This window comes from Stegostoma tigrinum, chromosome 1 (genome assembly GCF_030684315.1).
Source record: "Stegostoma tigrinum isolate sSteTig4 chromosome 1, sSteTig4.hap1, whole genome shotgun sequence".
In the NCBI taxonomy this organism is placed as follows: domain Eukaryota; kingdom Metazoa; phylum Chordata; class Chondrichthyes; order Orectolobiformes; family Stegostomatidae; genus Stegostoma; species Stegostoma tigrinum.
In genome coordinates this window covers 104,906,453-104,927,692 of record NC_081354.1, presented here as the reverse complement: position 1 = coordinate 104,927,692, position 21,240 = coordinate 104,906,453, and the positions used below count along the sequence as shown (strand labels likewise).

The following is a 21,240-nucleotide window of genomic DNA, read 5'->3' as shown; positions in this document are numbered from 1 at the left end:
TCTGTCAGTCCTTTGCACCAAAGGAATTTTTCAAAGTCATGCAGTTGTAAAAACATCCATCTGTCAAATCAGGGGCAAGATTTGAACAGTAAGGGTCAGAAAGACCCTTGTATTTATTTACAGTTCGTCTGTAGAGGTTTACATTCTAAGATATCTTATTTAGACTTGCATTTGCTACGAAGAAATGTGGACCCAGTTGATGAACGCAATATCAGAAAGAAAAACAGAAATTGCTGGCGAAACATAGCAGGTCTGGCAATATCTCTGGGGAGAAAGTTGTATTAACATTTTGAAATCTAGTTACACTTTTTCAGAACTGATAGCAGCTGGGAAAATGTGATATTTATGTCAAAGATCAGGTGAGGGGACAGTTGCACAAATAGGTAGAGAGAGAGAGAAATGAAAACGGTTAAGCAGATGAGGGGATCATTGATAGTAGGCCAGGACAGAAGAGAGGCTGAAAGTGATAACAAGAACTCTAAGAAGGAGAGAATGGATAGCTGCACCACCTCTCAATAATCTCTTTAGCTGCCTAGCCCTTTGATATCTCTTTCTGTCTGTGCTCCGTCTCCAACTATCTGTTCATCTTTTACACCCTGTTCCTCAACTTGCCTTCAACACAAAATGTTTTCCTAGCTGCTATGAAGGGCTACAAGTTTTCAAACATTAACTTTATTCTTTTCCCACAGATGCTGCCAGACCTTCGAGTTTTGACAGCAATTATTGATTTTATTTCAATTATGAGTGTTTTGGAATAAGCCTAAACCGTACGTTTGCCTGAAATAACATTAAAGTAGCTCTGAATAATGCAGAACTGTTTTGATATTTATGTAATATCATAAAAAGTCTAAGGTTTATTTGTTTTTGAGTGTATTTTGCTTGTGAGATATGGGAAGGAAAAGATTTGTCGCTATCATTTAATGAATGGACTCTCTAAAGTGACCAGAATTAAAAATGTAATAACAGTAAAATCATCAGATATCTGCAGTTTTCTCTTGGACGCTGAATCTTTGTGAATTGTTTGAATGTGTTTTTACATGGCGGATAGAAATGGATAAATTCCACAATGCTGCAATTTGTTGCACTCATTTTCTTAAGATTTTTTTATGTTTGCCTGCTGCTGAAGACTATAAAATAGATTTTGAATTCCAGGAAGGAGAAAGAATGTGATTGTAATGATTAAATTTTTTAATGCATTCCTTAGTAAAAATATAGGAATCTTTTAAATTCTTACATAGTGACATCTCTATCATAGAGAAATGGTAAATAGCCCAATCTTGAAATAACAAATATATTTATTTGTTAAAGCAAATGCCAAATTTATTAGTTGAGATTCACAGCCAATTCTTCAATTTATGTATGAATTAATTTTCATAAAGAAATGGATACAATATTCATTGACTGAAATGGGAAAAGGACTGTTGTGAAAATTAAAGGATTGAGGAAAGAATTGCTACGCTGTTTAAAAGCAAATTACCTGTCACTCACTGTAGATGCTGTTTATACTTCTCCTTTTTCAATCAGTGGGGGAAGGACTACAATGGGACTGGAGCATGGGGATTTGACCAGCAATAAGCCAGTAGTCTAAAGAATGGCGATCAAGGATTGATGCCGAAGATCTTTTGCCTGCCAACAACTGTGTTTGGCTCCCAGGTAGCTGAATTACTTATGGGTGTGAACAAAATTGCCAGAAAGCATCAGAACTCTGGAAAGGGAGTTGTTGCCCTTTCCTCTGAAAATACACCTCGTGCTTGATGAAAGCCGACTTAATTTCACCTCATCAGTTATTGTCAGCTGTGGCTTCCAACCAGTAAGTTGGAGAATCTATATGTGTGAACCTAGTTGCTTTGTGCCTCCTGCAAGTATGGGGAAAGTCCCTTAAGGTCAAAGAGCTACAAGTCCCATCAGGCCAAAAGGATCTCTCTGCACACACTATAGATGGGTACCATTGAAATATCTTCACAGTCTTTCCTTCCATCCATAACACCCATTTTTATTTTGGTATTTGTCTATGTGTGTGTAGGGGAAGCTTTACAAGCGGGGTGGTGCTGTTAGAGTTTAAGCTGGTTGAGTTTATGTTGACAGTTCATAATTGTTTACCTGTAGCTAGAATCTATTTATTCGTAAACAGTAGTAATCCTTAAGTGGAGAAACGTGTTCCATGCTTTGTTAATCTGGCTCTAAAAGACAGGTAGATTGGGAAATTTTGTATACTTTTGTAAAATCTTTTAACTTTTATGATGACTCAGGAGTGGCAGAGCTTGAATTCCAGAATGTTTCCCCAGTAGCATTACAAAGAACAGTTCATATTTTCCTCAAGCATAATTGTGCTTTGAAATCTGACCGGGGAGTGTCTTGCTGGTAAGGCAGTTGTAATGCATACGTTTTTGTGTTTCAGGTTAGTCTTTTGCCTTGTCATGCAGTTGGGCCGTACTCTTGTAGTAGACCTTGTGGAAGACTCTTGGCCTGCCAGAATCACAAGTGTGCAAAAGAATGCCATCCAGTAACTGGAATCGATGAAGGTGATAAAGAAAAGGTATGAAAACAAAACTGTGCTAGCCTTGCAGAGGGCCTTGATGAAACCACACCTCGTGTAACTGTGACCAGATTGGCCTCTTATCTGAGGAATAATTTTCTGGCTATAGATGCAGTTCAGAGAATTTTACCAGATTGATTCCTGTGATGTCAGGACTGACTCATCAAGAGACACTATATTGACTAGGACAGTACTTGCTGGAGAACGAGAGGGAATCTCATTGAAACCTTTAAAAACCTACCTGGACTAGATGCGATAAGTATGGGAAGAATGTTTCCAATGTTTTGGGAGTTCAGAACCAGATATTACAGTCTGAGGATCCAGGGTAGGGCATTTAGGGTTGAGAAGGAATTGATTCATGCAGAGAGTGATGAATCCAGAGAATTCCCTTCCATAGAAAATGGTTGAGGCCAAAACTTTGAATGTTTTCAGGAACAAATGAGATGTAGTTTTTAGGGTTAAAAGGACCAAAGAGTATGGGGCAAAAGTGGGTACAGGGCACCGAGTTGGATGATCAGACGTAATCATATTGAATAATGGAACAGGCTCATTTGACCAACGTGCTTGCTCCTGTTCCTATTCTCCATGTCTCAGTTTTAAAACTCTTTTGCCTTTCAGTATGACAGTTTGTCCCAGGATGAACTTCAACAATTTGCCCACAAATTCAGTTTAGACTCTGTCATGTAATTATTTGATCTATTAGAGTCATACTATAATATAGCATGGAAACAGACCCTTTGGCCCAAACTGGTCCACGCTGACCATGGTGCCCAGTCAACTAGTTCCAATTGTCTGCGTTTGGTCCGTATCCCTCTAAACCCTTTCCATCCATGTACTTATCCAAATGTTTTTTAAATCCACATTCTCCGGCAGCCCATTCCATATATACATCACTCTCTGTGTGAGGAAGTTGCCCTCAGGTCCTTCTTAAATCTTTCCCCTCACTTTAAACCTATGCCGTCTAGTTTTTAATTCCCCATCCCTGGGGAAAAAGACTAGATGCGTTCATCTTATCGATGCCCCTCATGATTTTATGCACCTCAATAAGGTCACCCCTCGTTCTCCTATGCTCCTTATTTCCTTTTCAAGAAAAGTTGCAACTTTAGCAGCCTTCCAATCCTCCGGCAGTGCACTGTTGAAGGTTGGAAAATTATGGTTAGACCTTCTATTTTCTTCAGAGCTTCTTTTAACAACCTGTTTTATCTACTCCAGCTTGTTTCCATTGTTTATTTAGGGGAGGTCACAGCCTAGTGATATTGTACTGGACTGTTAATCCAGAGACCCAGGGAGCATGGCATGGCAGATGGAATCTGAATTCAATAAAAATCTGCAGTTCCAAGTTTGATCACCACAAATCCATTTTTAATTGTTAGAAAAATCCACCTGGTTCACTTATGTCCTTTTACAGAAGGAAACTGTCCAGTCTAGTCCATGTGAGACTCCAGATCTGCAGCAGAGTCTTGCTCAATAGGAGCATACATCCAAAAACTAGATTTTAAATAATAGCAAGATAATAAAATGTGAGGCTGGATGAACACAGCAGGCCAAGCAGCATCTCAGGAGCACAAAAGCTGACGTTTCGGGCCTAGACCCTTCATCAGAGAGGGGGATGGGGAGAGGGAACTGGAATAAATAGGGAGAGAGGGGGAGGCGGACCGAAGATGGAGAGAAAAGAAGATAGGTGGAGAGAGCACAGGTGGGGAGGTAGGGAGGGGATAGGTCAGTTCAGGGAAGACGGACAGGTCAAGGAGGTGGGATGAGGTTAGTAGGTAGATGGGGGTGCGGCTTGGGGTTTGCAGAACACCTCCGCTCAGTTCGCAACAAACAACTGCACCCCCCAGTCGCAAAACATTTCCACTCCCCCTCCCATTCTTTAGATGACATGTCCATCATGAGCCTCCTGCAGTGCCACAATGATGCCACCCGAAGGTTGCAGGAACAGCAACTCATATTCCGCCTGGGAACCCTGCAGCCTAATGGTATCAGTGTGGACTTCACCAGTTTCAAAATCTCCCCTTCCCCAACTGCATCCCTGAACCAGCCCAGTTCGTCCCCTCCCCCCACTGCACCACACAACCAGCCCAGCTCTCCCCCCCCCCCACTGCATCCCAAAACCAGTCCAACCTGTCTCTGCCTCCCTAACCGGTTCTTCCTCTCACCCATCCCTTCCTCCCACCCCAAGCCGCACCCCCATCTACCTACTAACCTCATCCCACCTCCTTGACCTGTCCGTCTTCCCTGGACTGACCTATCCCCTCCCTACCTATACTCTCTCCACCTATCATCTTTACTCTCCATCTTCGGTCCACCTCCCCCCCCTCCCTATTTATTCCAGTTCCCTCTCCCCATCCCCCTCTCTGATGAAGGGTCTAGGCCCGAAACGTTAGCTTTTGTGCTCCGGAGATGCTGCTTGCCCTGCTGTGTTCAACCAGCCTCACATTTTATTATCTTGGAATTCTCCAGCATCTGCAGTTCCCATTATCTCTTTTAAATAATAGCGACAGAATTTAACTGTAATGCAGATTTATGCATTTGGAAACCAAATTCCATCAAAAATAGAATATTGTAGCTTTTGTCACTGGACACTTACAATACTGATTTATATGGTGTATGCATGCATGTTGATAAATTAGCCTGACTGTGGTATAATTTTGATGCTTTTCTGCCTTGATTAAGTGGTAGTGGATACACAGACTTGAAATATGTTTACTTTTATGGCATGAGCGCTTTCAAAGGTGTATCAACTGTGATTAGTGTATATACCTTGTCACATTTGTGGGTGGTCCTATAGAGGCATTTGCAGATATGTTGCTGCTTTAAAGTGGACACTCTCTAATAGTATGATACCATTTTAAAAATTACTAGTGTGTAACTATTTTTACAACTACACACTTCCGTTGATCTAATGTGGCTAGCAAGTTTGTTTTTTGTTCTTTCATGGTGGTTAAGGATTAACTGATATATTGGCTCCTGTTTCGACAAACTAATGTTAATACAGTTAGTATAACTGATTAACTCAAGACTGATTCTTTGAGGATATTTCTTAGAACTATTCCTATAAATATTACAGCTAGCAAACTGATGAGGGTCTGGATGCGCTCAGCATTAATACTTATGTCTCATTAATGTTGTTTTGTTAATTCTATAAATATTGCATTACACTAAAGTTTTGTTTTGAACAGGCTGGCAAAGAATGTCAGACATGTGAAGAAGGATGTACCAAACCCCGTCCATCTGGTTGTATCCACCCATGTACTCTGCCATGCCATGTTGGTGCATGTCCCCCATGTTCACAGATGAACAGAGTAAAATGTCACTGCAAAATCACAACCCTGTATGTAGAGTGCACGTAAGTACAAACTAGCAGCTATGGTCAAACGTTTGCGATTCTGTGAAAGTGAAGTGTGCCATGCCAAGCAGGAAAAATCCTTAACTGAATCCACTTGGTCATTTGAACTCCATTATTTTAGCTCCAGTGATGCTGAAAAAGAACATAGAAAGCAGCAATTAGTGTCCCACTCTTAGCCCAGCTCACCTTTCCCTCCAGAATTTTTGGACATTCAACAATAACAGTCTTTTGCCATCAGTATTTGTGCGTATGTCCTTCAGATTCTTGTAGAAACGTGACTGATTTGTGTGCAACTGCCTTCATTTTACTGGTTATTCCGATCAACTACACTTTGAATACCTGTAGTGTCCAAACTACTGATGAACACCGGGCCCTCATTTCCATCACAACTTAGGGGCTCTCCCTACATCTCCAGCATCTTTGCATTCAAGCCTTTTAGTTATAACTAACCCTCATGTATTATATTTAGAAATTCTTCCTATCTAACTCTCCAAAGCTATACCTTCATAACTTTCCTCCTTTTGTTACATCAAACAAATCCATACTTTCAGTTATTCCCATCGTCATAACCCTCCTAGCGTCCTTTCTTTAAATTCATGCCTCCCTTTCAACTCTCATTCTCATCTTGAAATTTAAAATAAAAAGTCATCGAATATGACTGTTGATGCTGAAGCCAGCATGTGTTGTCCATCCCTAATTTCCCTTGAGAATGTTACAGTGAACTCCTGCTTGAACTGTTGCAATCCACCTGGCCCATCATGCTAAGACCCAGCAGGGAGTTCCAGGACTTTTGGGCCAGCAGTTGTGAAAGAACAGCAATATGATTTCAAGTCAGGATATTGTGTAGCTTGGAGGGGAATTTGCAAATAGTATAGCCTTGCCCTTGTCCTTTATAGATGGTAGAAATGCTGGTTTGGAAGCTGCCATCAGAGGGCCCTGGGTGAGTAGTTACATGCATCTTGGATTTGCCAGCCACTGCTGTCAGTGTGCATAGGTGGTGGAGTGTGTGCTGGTCAAGCAAGATATTTATGGTGGATGATGCCAAATATTTTGAGAGTTCAAGATCTACAGCACAGAAAGCAACCTTTTTGACCCACTGTATCCGTGCCAATCAAAAAACAAGCACCTAACTATTCTAATCCCATTTTCCAGCACACAGCCCTGTAGTCTTCCATGCCTTGACATCGCACGTGCACATCCAAACTTAAATGTTAATATGGAACTCAGTGCCTCGTCCACCCTTTTCAGGCAGTGAATTCCAGATTCCCACCATCCTCTGGGTGAAAATGATTTTCTAAGAGCCGAACCAAACATCTTGCTCCTAACTTAAATCTATTCTGCCTGGTCATTGATCTCTCCATTTGCTCTTCTGTCCTATATCCTTCATCATTTTATATGTCTCTTCTCAATCTCCTCTGCTCTAAGGAAAACAACACTAGGCTGTCCAAGATAAAACCGTGTGGAGCTGGAGGAACACGGCAGGCCAGGCAGCATCAGAGGAGCAGGAAAGTTGTCATTTCAGGTCAGGACCCTTGTTCAGAAATGGGGAGGGCTAAGGGAGCTCAGAAATAAATAGAGAGAGGAGGGGTAGGGCTGGAAGGTAGGTGGGACGGTGATATGTGAGTGCAGGTGGGGAGTGGTGGGTTTTGGTCAGTGAGGTGGGAGAGTCGGATAGGTGGGAGGCAAGGTGGACAGGCGGTGTCAGGTCAAGGAGGTAGGGATGAGAGGGAGGGTTGTATGTGGGATGAAGCCGGGGTGGGAAGATTTTAAAACTGGTGAATTCCATGTTTGGGCCATCAAGCTCTAGGCCTCTGAGGTGCTGCCTCTCCAGTTTGCGGGTAGTGTCATTGTGGCACTGGAGGACGCTCAGAATGGACATTTCACCCAGGGAGTGGGAGGGAGAGTTAAAATGGTTTGTGGCTGGGAGGTGTTGTCGTTTATCACAAACAGAGTGCAGGTGCTGTACAAAATGGCCTCCGAGTCTCCACATGGTCTCTCTGATGTAGAGGAGGCCACTATGGGAGCAGCAGATGCAGCAGACCAAGTTGACAGATGTGCATGTGAATCCATGTCTAATGTCGAAGGTTTGTTTCGTGCCTTGAAAGGAAGTGTAGGGGCAGGTATGGCACGTCCTGCGGTTCCAGGAAAAGGTGCAGTGTGTGGTGGGGTTAGTGGGGAGTGTGGAGTGGGCGAAGGAGTCATTGAGAGAACAGTCCCTATGAAAGGCAGATAGGGGTGGGGAGGGAAATACCTCTTTGGTTGTGGGTCGGATTTTAGGTGACGCAAGTGGCATGAAATGATATGTTGGATACAGAGGTTAGTGGGGTGATGTGTAAGGACAATAGGAATTCTGTCTTTGATATTGTTGAAAGGATGGGATGTGAGGGCAGAGGTGCGGGAAACGCAAGACATGCAGTTCAGGGCATTTTTGATCGCTGGAAGGAGGTGGCTATGGTCCTTGAAATAGGAGGACATCTGGGATGTCGGGGAGTGGAACACCCCATCTTGTGAGGGGAGGCGTAGTAGTTAGGAGGAGGAGATTGCATTCTTGCAGGAAGGTGGTTTGGAGGAGGTGTAGCCCAGGTAGATGTGGGAGTCGGCAGCTTGAAGTACATATCAGAAATGACATCACCAACCCAAGGAAACCTAAACAGATAAATAGAAAGCAGGACATAACACCAGCGCTTCACCGGAGGCTCACTAATGATGTTACCTAGAATGGTGACGAAACGTCTGAAAACTAACCTTCCAGCTCAGCGTGCAAACTCGCATCCAGAAACTCAACCTGAGCTACAAATCTTCTAAAAACTCGCTACATATCAGTTTGGAGGCGGTCGTCAGGGATCGAGACAGAGGTGCCCAGGAAGGAGAGGGAGGTATCGGAGATGATCCAGGTGATTTGAGTTTGGGTGAAAGGTGTTAAAAGTCGAACTGTTCAAACTCCTCATGGGAGCACGAGACAGCACCAATACAGCCATCAATTTAGCGGAGGAAGAGGTAGGGGATATTCCGGTGTAGCGGCAGAAGAGGGAGTGTTCCACGATTCCTACATAGAGGCAGGCGTAGCTTGGGCCCATGCGAGTGCGCTTGGCCATCCTTTTAGTCTGTAGAAAGTGGGGGGAGTTAAAGGAGAAGTTAAGGGTAAGGATGAGTTTGGTTAGGCAGATGAGGGTATTAGTGGAGGAAGGTCTGATTGGGCCTGCAGAACAGGAAGAAGTGGAGAGCTTTTAGGCCATCCATATGGGATACAAATGTGCAGGGATTGGATTTCCATAGCGAAGATGAGGTGTTGAGCGCCAGGGAATTGGAAGTCTTGGAGGCGGTGGAGGGCATGTATGGTGTCCTGGACGTAGGTGGGAAGTTCCTGGACCCGGGGGAGGAGAAAACAGAGTCAAGGTAAGCGGAGATAAGTTCAGTGGAGCTGGAGCAGGCAGAGACAGCTGCCCAGTTTCACTTTATAAGTGAAACTGTATGGTGCAGGCAGCATCTGTTGTTGGAGCTGTGTTACCCACGCAAGTGCAGAGTACTCCATCAAACTCCTGAACTTGTGCTTTTACAGTAATGAGCAGTCCTTCGAGAGTCTGGACGTGAACGACTTAGCACAGAATTTCTCGCTTCTGATTTGTTCATGAAGCCAAATGCTCTTTCAGACAAATTTCTTGTCAATGGCAACCCCCAACAGTGTTGATACTAGGACCCTGAAAGACGATAGTTTCAATGAATGTCAAGGGAGAATTTGACATTCTTCTTGCTGTGGATGGTCATTCCCAAACACTTGTGCAATTTGACTGTTACTGATGTACCATGTTGTAAACTTCTTATCCCCTTATTTTTGTCAGTCTTTTATGTATCCATCAACCAGTGCATTCCTTCTCTGACAAGATCATTTAATCCTTGTTGCTTTAATTACTCTCGCCCCTCCTCCCTCCTCCAGTTCCATTATGTTAGCCATCTGCTGCCTGCCCTGTCTCTTGCAGTCCTTTTGCTTATCACCCTCCCTCAATCACTATCAGATCCAACAATACTCAAGAAGCTTGACAGCATCTAGGACAAAGCAGCACATTTGATTGGAACTGCATTCACAAACATCCACTCCATCCACCACCAATGCTCAGTAACAGCAATGTGGACTATCTATGAGATACAGTGCAGAAATTCATCAAAGCTCCTTAGATAGCACCTTCCAAACCAACAACCATTTCCAACTAGAAGGACAAGGACGATACATGGGAACACCATTACCTTCAAGTTCCCCTCTAAGCCACTCAACATCCTGACTTGGAAATATATTCCCATTCATTCACTGTTGCTGGTCATTGTGGGTCAACCTACAGCATGTGGACTGTAGCAGTTCAAGAAGACGGCTCACACCACCACCACCTCCAGGACTGTTATGGGTGGACAATAAATGCTGCCTATGCCAAAAGAATGAATGAAAGCAACAAACACTGGTTTTTGCCATTAGTTACCTGATGAAGTGCTGTGATATTTTTACAGACTTCAGTCTAAAGTGACTCCTGCTCTAGCAATGTCCTGAAGGCCTATAGTAACCTTATTACCACCATTACCCTCTTTAACGCATCCTCTACTCTTAGGTTTTCTTCAGACGTCTAGCAATGTGGAGCTTATGGATTTTTTTTTGACCATGGGCATAATTTGGGCAACTTCCCTCTCTATCCTCTCATCCACTCACCTACTGCCATCATCTACCCAAAACTGCAGACAATTTTCTGACCTGACCAAGGAAGCCTGCATTGTAGTCATCATTATGCCCTGTGGGTCGCTAAATTAGTGGAGAGAGTATCTTCTGTACCTTAACAGGCGGATACCCCCATCCTTGGAAGCTGTTGGCTAATCTGAATGGCCGACACCTGCACAATCCAGGCTTGGTGGTGGGTGCTGTCAGGACTGCAGGAAAGAGCTTAAAGTGCATCATAGTGGCCCTGAAGAGATACGCAAACCCACGGCCTGGGACCAGTGGCAAATCTGAAAGCTTACTGCTGGCAGGGACACTGATTTTTGGCGATACGTGACATAGAATGAGGATTGAGGTTGCTGTGATGCAAAAACCAAGTAAGATTGATGTTTTAGAAGTGAAAGCAATAAAGCCACGTAGATGCTGCTTTTTAACCCTTTCTTATGAAGACTGTGTTTTGCTGTGCCTTTTATTCTTTTGTAAATGTAGTCTGTATTCTCTTAGGAAAATGACTGCATCTGATGAAGAAACAAAAATTGTCCTTAATTCTTGCAAAAATCAGTGTCCAAAACAGGTAAGTTACAACACCTGATATGAAAGTTAAGTATCTATGCATTTTTGCTAAGAATTACAATATTCAAACATCTGGGATTGGACTATTATCTGCTATACTTGCAGAATGGACAAATAATTGACAAATGCAACACAGGTAATTGTGATTGGGTGTATTTCACTGAATAAGAGAATTGTGTTGCAGAATGCCTCACAACCTGTTGTGCCTGTACAGGCTTTCCGACCATTTTAACTCAGTGATGATTTGCCTTTTTACCATAAACCTGCACATTGTGTCTGTGTAAATAATCACCCAATGCCCTTTTGAATGCCTCAATTGAACCTCCTGCACCTTGCTTCTAGGCACCACATTGCAGACCCTAACTACTTGCAGTATGGAGTTTTTTTCTCATCTTGCATTTGCTTCTTTTGTGAAGGTTTAATTCTTTGCCCTCTAATTCTTGATTTTTGTGAGCAGACATAGTTTCTCATATCTGCACTGTCCAGATTCTTTGTGATTTTAAGATCTTCTATCTGATCTGTGCTTAGCTTTCTCTTTGGTATAGTGTTCCTAATTCTTCGAACAATTCGTCATAAATATAGATTTTTCATTGCTGAAACCATTTTTATAAACCTCTTCTGCATTGTCCAATGTGTTCACATCTTTTGTAAAGTGTGGAACTCCAAACTGCAGACAATGCTCAAATGAAATCTAACGTGTCATCAGGCTAACCTTGCTGCTCTTGTCTTCCATACCCCTGTTAATGAAGCCTAGAACACTGTATGCTTTATTAATTACAAGCTCTAGCTGTCCTATTACTGTTAATGATTTATGCATGTACACACCCAGGTCTCTTTAGAATAGTACCCTTTATTCTATACTGCCATGTGCTTTCTACCACAATCTATCACCTCGCATTGGACAGTTCTTTGCATTGGACTTCATCTGCCATCAATCCTCCTGCTCCATCAACTTGTTAATACTAATGATGGACTGCAGTGGTTCAAGAAGGCAGCTCACTACCACCTCTCAAGGGCAACTAGATTCAGGAAATAAATGCTCGCCAGCCAGGCACGCTCAGTCCTCAGGTGAATCAAAAAATTGTCTTTTTGAAGTTCGACACTGCCTTCCTCCACTGGTTTCAATGCTTCCAACTTTTGCATCATCTGCAAGCTTTCAAATTGTCCCATGCACACCAGATTTAGATTATTTATACTGTATCAGAAAAAATAAGGGTTTCAATACTGACCCCAAGAGCTCCATTACAAACCACCTTCCAGCCAGAAAAAAACTGATTTACCTGTGTTATTTCCAATTATTCAGGCAGTCTCACATCTGTGTCGCTTATGTCTCTTTTTTTAGAATGTAGCTTGTAACTTTCTAATAGATCTGTGTGTGATACTGTATCGAATCCCAGTTGAAACTCTCGTATGCACCACATCAACCCCCTCTCGTACCTCTTTGGAAAAAACTCAAGCAGGTTACTTGAACCAGATTTTCCATTAAAATTTATGCTGACTCTTTCAAATAAAACCATACTTTTCCATGGGACTGTTAATCCTATCCTTCGTTATTGTTCCTCAAAGACCGCCCCCCACCGCTAAAGTCAAGCTGAGGTAGTAAGAACTACCGATGCTGGAGTCTCCGTCCAGCATCACAACAAAGTTAAGCTGAATGGTCTCTAATTGCTGGGTTTACCTTTTACAGTCTTTCTTCAACAAGAGGTTAATGTTTACAATTTTGCAGTCATAGTCATAGTCATACAGCACGAAAACAGGCTGTATGCTCCAACATGCCCATGCATGAAATAAAAAGTGAAAGATGTGTTTGGGGCATGTTATCAGGCAGAAAACGCCATAAAAATCCAAGCTGAACAAATAGTTTCATAATGGAGGTGACAAAGTGAATAAAAGAAGCAAAGAGGAATTATGAAAAAGATTTTGCATCTAACAGGGAAGGGTAGATAGTTGAGGATTATCATATCAGCCATGCTGTCATTGAATAGTGGACAGACTTGATCGGCTGAGAAAGGCCTATTTCTGCTCCTACATCTTATTTTCTTATAGGGACATCTTCGAGCCAACTTGTGCAATGAAAAATAGTGAAATTTCCTCAGGGAATATCATATCCCCTACATTGCAGCGATCACCTTAACTTAAAAAAAATGCCACCCAGCCTCCTTTCCTATCTTTAGAATGCACTTTGTAATCACAAATATTTAATATCCAGTAAGTACCCTTCCGTGAAACTGACCTCTGTTCTCATTACAACACCGTTTGTGACTCCAGCTCATGCTCCAAAACCTGGAGATTATGCTTGTACAGTAATTGATGCTTCTTGAACCTGGGTTTGTCTAGGTCATATGAAGCATCCACAATTATTGTAAGACTGGCATTCCACCTGGCTGGGCTCCCTTGTCATTCCTTAAGTTTACCTTTAACTTTACTTTAACGTTGCATTGAAACTGTTTATTGTAAACTGGAGTTTAGGAGAAAATAGACATTCCGCACTCATACCACAAATCAGTGCTCTGTTCTGTGCCTATAAATTCTTGCTCCCCGGAAGGTTTTAGAGTAGATTTGTAGTTCTGAATATGGACGCAGTGGTTGGTTGGCTCGCCGAGCTGGTGCGTTGTTCTGCAGACGTTTTATTGCTCTGCAGGGTAACAACATCAGTGCAGCCTCCGATGAAGCGCTGTTGTGTTTTCCTGCTCGTTATTTAAACTCTGGTGTCCATTGAGCTGGATTACCTCACTTCCGGTTTCTTTTCACACTGGAGTGTATATGGGGTCTACTACTATATGTTTATTGATGGCTTTCTTAGTAGAGAACCAGGCTTCCAGGAATTCCGTGCTTATCCCTGCTTTGCCTGTCCCAGGATCCTGGTGTTGTCCCAGTTGAATTGGTGGTTTTCCTTATCCATGTGAATGGAGATGAGTGCATTTTGGTTGTGTCTTTCTGTTTGTGAACCTTTGTGGTTAATTTCCTTCCTGTTTGTTCAATATAATGTTTGTCACAGTCTCTGGAGGGAATCTTGTATATGATATTGGTCCTGCCCATCGTCGGTAGTTGGTCTTTGGTTCGGGTGAGCAGTTGGCATAGTGTTGATGTGGGTTTGTGTGCTACTCTGATGCACAGTGGTTGTAGGAGTCTTGTGTTCAGTTCAGATGTATTCTTGATGTAAGCTAGTGTGATTTAGTGTGTTGGAGCATATATCATCTTCTGGGTGTTGTTTGTGTAATAGGTATTTTTGACTCAGTTTTTCGGATATCCGTTGTCTTTGAATACTTGGAAGAGGTACTCTTTTTGGCGTAGCTCTGTGCTGTTGCAGTGTGTTGTTGCCTATTTAAATAATATTTTCACACAACTTTGTATCTGTCAGGGTAGTTGCTGTTGAAATTCAATACTCGGTCAGTGTGTGTGGCTTTCCTATGTACCTTTGTTAGGAATTCTCCATTGGTCCAGTGTTCCAGCATGTCGTCCAGTAATGGGAGCTTTTTGTTCTTCTGTCTGGTGAATCTGATCCCGGTGAGGGTATTGTTTATTAGTTCATGTGTCTCCTCCAGTTGGTCCGTTTAATAATGACAAAGGTGTCGACCACATAACGTATCCGTAGTTTTGGTTGGATTAGCAGAAAGGCCGTACTTGCAAGTCTCTGCATTGCCGCTTGAGCTATCAGTCCGGTGTCCAGTTGATCTGTTCATATATTCTGCTGTTAAAGGTGAAGTGGGGGGTGAGGCACAGGTCCAATAGCTTTTACATGTTATCTGTAGAAATGGTGGCACTAGGATCCTGTTCTTGGTTGAGTAGTGTGGCCAGTGTTTCTCTTAATAGTGGTATGTCTATTGATGTGAGTAGGGCAGCAACGTCAAGATACCATGGTCTTGTCATCGTCTAGTCTTAATAGAACATAGAACATAACAGCACAGCACAGGCCCTTCGGCCCTCGATGTTGTGCCGACCTGTCATACCGATCTCAAGCCCATCTAACCTACACTATTCCATGTATGTCCATATGCTTGTCCAATGATGACTTAAATGTACCTAAAGTTGGCAAACCTACTACTGTTGCAGGCAAAGCGTTCCATTCCCTTACTACTCTCTGAGAAAAGAAACTACCTCTGACATCTGTCCTTTATCTTTCACCCCTCGATTTAAAGCTATGCCCCCTCGTGCTCGCCGTCACCATCCTAGGAAAAAGGCTCTCCCTATCCACCCTATCTCACCCTCTGATTATTTTATATGTTTCAATTAAGTCACCTCTCAACCTTCTTCTCACTAATGAAAACAGCCTCAAGTCCCTCAGCCTTTCCTTGTAAGACCTTCCCTCCACACCAGGCAACACCCTAGTAAATCTCCTCTGCACCTTTTCCAAAGCTTCCACATCCTTCTTATAATGCGGTGACCAGAACTGTACACAACACTCCAAGTGCGGCTACACCAGAGTTTTGTACAGCTGCAGCATAACCTCTTGGTTCTGGAACTCGATCCCTCTATTAATAAAAGCTAAAACACTGTGTGCCTTCTTAACACCCCTGTCAACCTGAGTGGCAACTTTCAAGGAACTGTGTACATGGACACCGAGATCTCTCTGCTCATTTACACTACTAAGAATCTTACCATTAACCCAGTACTTTGCCTTCCGGTTACCCTACCAAAGTGCATCACCTCACACTTGTCTGCAATAAACTCCATTTGCCACCTCTCAGCCCAGCTCTGCAGCTTATCTATGTCTCTCTGCAACCTACAGCATCCTTCGTCACTATCCACAACTCCACTGACCTTAGTGTCGTCTGCAAATTTACTAACCCATCCTTCTACGCCCTCATCCAGGTCACTTTTATAAATGACAAACAGCAGTGGACCCGACACCGACCCTTGCGGTACACCACTAGTAACTGGTCTCCAGGATGAACATTTCCCATCAACTACCACCCTCTGTCTTCTTTCAGTAAGCCAATTTCCAATCGAAACTGCTATATCTCCCACAATTCCATTCCTCCGCATTTTGTACAATAGCCTATTGTGGGGAGCCTTATCGAACACCTTGCTGAAATCCGTATACACCACATCAACCAGTTTACTCTCATCTACCTGTTTGGTCACCTTCTCAAAGAACTCAATAATGTTTGTGAGGCACGACCTTCCCTTCACAAAACCGTGCTGAGTATCCCTAATCAATTTATTCTTTTCTAGATGATTATAAATCCTATCCCTTATAACCTTTTCCAACACTTGACCAACAACTGAGGTAAGGCTCACTGGTCTATAATTACCAGGGTTGTCTCTACTCCCCTTCTTGAACAGGGGAACCACATTTGCTATCCTCCAGTCGTCTGGCACTATTCCTGTAGACAATGACGAGTTAAAGATCAATGCCAAAGGCTCGGCAATCTCCTCCCTGTCTTCCCAGAGGATCCGAGGATAAATCCCATCTGGCCCAGGGGACTTACCTATCTTCACCTTCTGAAGGATTTCCAATACCTCTTCCTTCTGAACTTCAATCCTGCCTAGTCTAGTAGCCTGTATCTCAGTATTCTCCTCGACAACATTGTCGTTTTCTTATGTCCTTGTTAGAAACTCTTGGGCTGAGGAATATGAATTATTACTTGAAGGTGCAATTCTAGGTGTGGTGGAAAAAACAAGATGTCCCCTAGGACCAGCACACCAAACACACAAATTTGCACCACAGGATAGTAAAGCCATTTTAAAAAAAAGGTCATCAGGCTTTATTTCTGGAGGGATAAAGTTGAAAAAGTAGTGAAATCATGCCAAGCCTGTGTCACACTTTGGCTCATAGTCCGAGCGTTGCATGAAATCCTGTTTACCATTTTGTGAAAAGGAAATAGAATAGATTGTGTACAGAGAAATTTGACAAGAATTACAGCAGGAATCTGTGTGCTTACATATCAGGAAGTGTTGAGGAACTGGATCTCACTTCTGTTGAAAACCAAGGCTGAGGGATCACCTCGTCGAGCCTTTCAAATAATGAAAGATTCTGATAGAATGAATAACAAGAGAACGGTGTCTCTTTGTGGGGAAGTGTGTAACCAGAGGACACCAGCATAAGTTAGTTGCTAACAGATCCAATAAGGAATTCAGAAGAAAATCCTTTCTTTGAGTGGTGTAATTGTGAAATGAATAATATGGCTGCATTTAAGACAAAACTAGACAAGCATATATGGAAAAAGTTAGAAGTAGATGGGTACAGTGATAGATTTAGAAGACAAAACATGAATAATATGGTTCATAGATGCTAGTTTGCTCAAATAGCTTGTTTCTGTGTCATATCTGTTATGTAGTTCTGTATAGCGTTGAGCAATCTAGATAGAATTGATTCTATACTCAAATGGTCTTTTATAAGAGTAAGATGAGCAAAACAAGAAGGGAGATCACCACAGCTTCCTCAAGGGCATTTAGGGGTGGCATTTAGGCTTGTAGTGTGAGACACCTCCCAGTTGTGCATGCTACAAATATTAATACAGAATGCCATGTTCTTTGCAAACAGACAGAGTATTTCGGCTCTCATATTTTAACTCAACATAGGTGACAGCCATCCTGTGATTTAATATCTCATGGCAATTCTTTGACCGATCTGAGTCAACTCATATGATTTAAAATTCAAATGAAGTTTGGCGGTAAACCTTTAGTTACTGCAGGGATTCTATGAAAAAGTGTGGAAACAGGCCCTTTGGCCCAAGAGTCCATGCTGACCATTGCAGCCTCCCACCCAGACCCACACCCCTATAAACCACCTAACCTACACACCCCTCAACACTCCAGGGCAATTTAGCATGGCCAATCCACCTAGCCTGCACATCTTTGGACCGTGGGAGGAAACCGGAGCACCCGGAGGAAACTCACGCAGACACGAGAGGAAGATACAAACTCCACACAGTTGTCCGAGGGTGGCATCGAACCCAGACCCCTGGTGCTGTGAGGCAGCGGTGCTAACCGTTGAGCCACCGTGCTGCCCCTAGTTGCCATTACCCAGCTTGTTCTCCATCTCAAAACTGAAATCCACTTGCCAACCAATCAGCACTTACCTTTCTAACAACGTAGATGTTCCATTACCTTTTATGTTAGTTTTTTTTAGTTGTCTTGATGAGTGTAAAATGAAAAACTTAGAAATAGGATTTTTTTTTGGAATACTCAAGATAAATGTTTTTTCTTACTGTTCACTTTTTATTCTCAATTCAACTTTCCCGTTCTATGAAATGAATTGTTTGATATTTTGTCTGTCCACAGGTTTGTCTTAAAATTTGAGAATATGCCCATTATTTTGTGGTTCATTTGGTGATGTAGAATTGTCTAACGTTGAAAAAACTTTGAAAAATAGGATTGTTATTGTTGGCATCCCACTGTTTAGAGCATTGGGTTGTGCAGTATCTTTTGAACATCTTGTGTATCTTTACTTTGCCTCATTACCCTAATCAGCTCCAGCTGGCGTTCAGTTCGAATGTAATTCACAGTTTCTGGTCAGGACAGTCTGCTGTTTCACCCTGACAATTTAGGTTGTTGTCAATTAAAGCAAGTCTTACTTCACAATGCACATGAAATGGTATTGTTTTTTGATAAATGCATTAAAACACTATAAACTGGAAGCCAACTGTAATAGAAATTAGTGGCTACTAGTAGTCTTTGTTTATTAGATATACAGTACACATTTTATTTAATTCCATTTATGGGTATCCTGATGGACATGATAACCAGTAGACCCTAGCAACATACAATGATACCTGTGATTTATAATAGCAATGCAAATAGTGTTGTAGTTTGATCGCTAGTTTTCCTGACACAACACTGATTTACTTAAATTGAAAACATCACATCCACTAGGGGGCAGAGTATTAAACTATTATTTATGGATTTGCACATCCCTGAACACTTACGATCTGGAAGTTGACTGTTAAATGGATATTAACTTGTACTCGAATGGGTAGTGGTTTTAAAACAAAAAAATCATGTGCTAGAGTTAGAGTTTCAGTCCATTTTTGGCCTCACTGATAAATGATTATTTTAAAATTAGCTCTCTGCGATTTTGTTTTATCCTTCATAATATATTTTTGCATTCTTCTTACTTTTTAAATAATCTGGGATTATTTTACTGTTTGTTTTGGTGGTCTGTCCAGTAAAACCGTAAGATCTTTCTCCTACCCTGACAGGTCAAGCAACTTCTTATTAGGAATCATAGAATTTCTACAGTGTGAAAGGAGGACACTAGCCCACTGAGTCCACTCCAATCCTATGAAGAGCATCCCTCCCAGACGTTGCCCCCACCTAACCTATCCCTTTAATCCTGCATTATCCATGACTAATCCATCTAGCCCGCACGTCACTGGATACTGCGGGACAGTTAATCATGGCCAATTCGCCTAACCTGCACATGTTTGGACTGTGGGAGGAAACTGGAACATGCGGAGGAAACCCATGTAGACATGGGGAGAGCGTGCAACTTCACTCACTTACCTGAGACTGGAATAGAACCTGGGTCCATGGTGCTGTGAGGCAATAGTACTACGCAATGAGCCGCCATGCTGCCCCTGAGTACAAAATTCACATCGACGTCCCATCTTTCAAATCACTTTGTTACATTTATCTGTGTTGAATTGCATTGTCATTTCTCTACAAATTGACCAAATTTGCCATAATCATTTTGAACATTGATATTCCACATTTCCTATTGTTCATATTGTGTTTATTGTCTACAAATTGGATGCATAACCTTTTTAAGTCCTAAACAAATGCATACCCAAAAAATGATTTTATGGCATTCCATTTGTAATTGACTGACCATCAGATGTTTGGTCTTTTACTTGTTGCTGCTAACTGAGTGATGGAGTAATGTAAACTTATTGTGTTTGTTACCTTTATAACTGTTATGTTTTCTTCAGGTTGTTAGATACTTGATTCTTGTCTTGGTTGTATGGTTCACTGGAATTTGCGAAAGAATATGATTGTCATTTAAATTGGAAGCTATTATTTTTGAAAGTTCTTCTAAATTTTGTACTCTGCTTTTAAAATAGAAGAAACAGATTACCTGCTTTTATCCCCTCTGACCATCGAAATGAGGATACCATCTGCTGTTCCTTACTAATGTTTCACTTATAATACCATTATCCTATCCAAATCAGCTGTCGCTGATGTCAATATTCTTTATTATGATTTTGAAAATTTGTTCCCAGTAGGAAATAGCTTAGAGAGAAGATCACTTCACCAGGATACATAGAGCGAATAAAGAATATTTTATACTTCCCATTCATTTTGATATTTTTGAAACATTGTTGGAATATCGTTTCTGCTGTGTTTGTCTATTCAAAAAGCGCTTTATTTTTAAAAACAGTTCTCAGCACCTTTTTAAGATACCTTGATGCAATTTAGTTGGTATATAAGTGCAGTTAGTAAGACAAGCTTGAAGTTTTCTTTCACCTTGCAATTACTTGGAAGTTTTAACCTGTGACTTTAGATCTGTTTGTATTCTGCTTTTGTACACGTTTTGCCTGATCGCATCTCACCAGTGTAAATTCTTCATATTTCCTCCTGTTCTTTTTGTGCATGTTTAACCACAGCCCTGTCTTATGTACAATAAATTTTACCTTAATTCTGAAGATATGTAGGGATAGAGTTTCTGCGTTATGCATTACTGATGAGCCAGGCTGAAATTGTCCAGAATTATACTAACTTTGAGAAGTATTATTTTACTGCAACAAATCATATTGCTCATTGTAACGAGTTCCATCAGCCAGTTTTGGAAACAATTGTGTTTCAAAATATGTATTTGCGGACACAGTTAAAGTGGTAACTTGATGCAGTTTAGTTAATATCATTGAAAAGGAGCTTGTCTGAAAATGAGTAACTCTAGTCTGCATTCTTAGTCCATCAGCTGTATTTATTCCAAATTTAATGGACTTGAGACAACGCAAGACCTACATCCATTTGATCCTCATATTGGTGTAAAGCAGACAGTTTCTTAAGCGTTTTAAAAAATTGTATATTCAAAAGCTTTTACAATACATGCAATAGTTTAATTATACCCAAAATAACTTGTTAAATTTTAGGAGACTCCTCCATATCTAAAAACAGTACCGTTAATAAGAATGCAAAGTG

The 21,240-nt window shown here is 41.7% G+C and overlaps 1 protein-coding gene across 1 annotated transcript in view; it reads left to right on the top strand.

Moving 5' to 3' along the window:
* nfxl1 (nuclear transcription factor, X-box binding-like 1) overlaps positions 1-21,240 on the top strand; it is a 146,258-nt gene that overhangs the window by 91,318 nt on the left and 33,700 nt on the right. Inside the window, exons 16-18 of the mRNA XM_048542041.2 lie at positions 2,399-2,536; positions 5,719-5,885; positions 11,086-11,155. Of these exons, the coding sequence (XP_048397998.1) occupies positions 2,399-2,536; positions 5,719-5,885; positions 11,086-11,155 (375 nt within the window). The remainder of the gene's footprint in view (positions 1-2,398; positions 2,537-5,718; positions 5,886-11,085; positions 11,156-21,240) is intronic.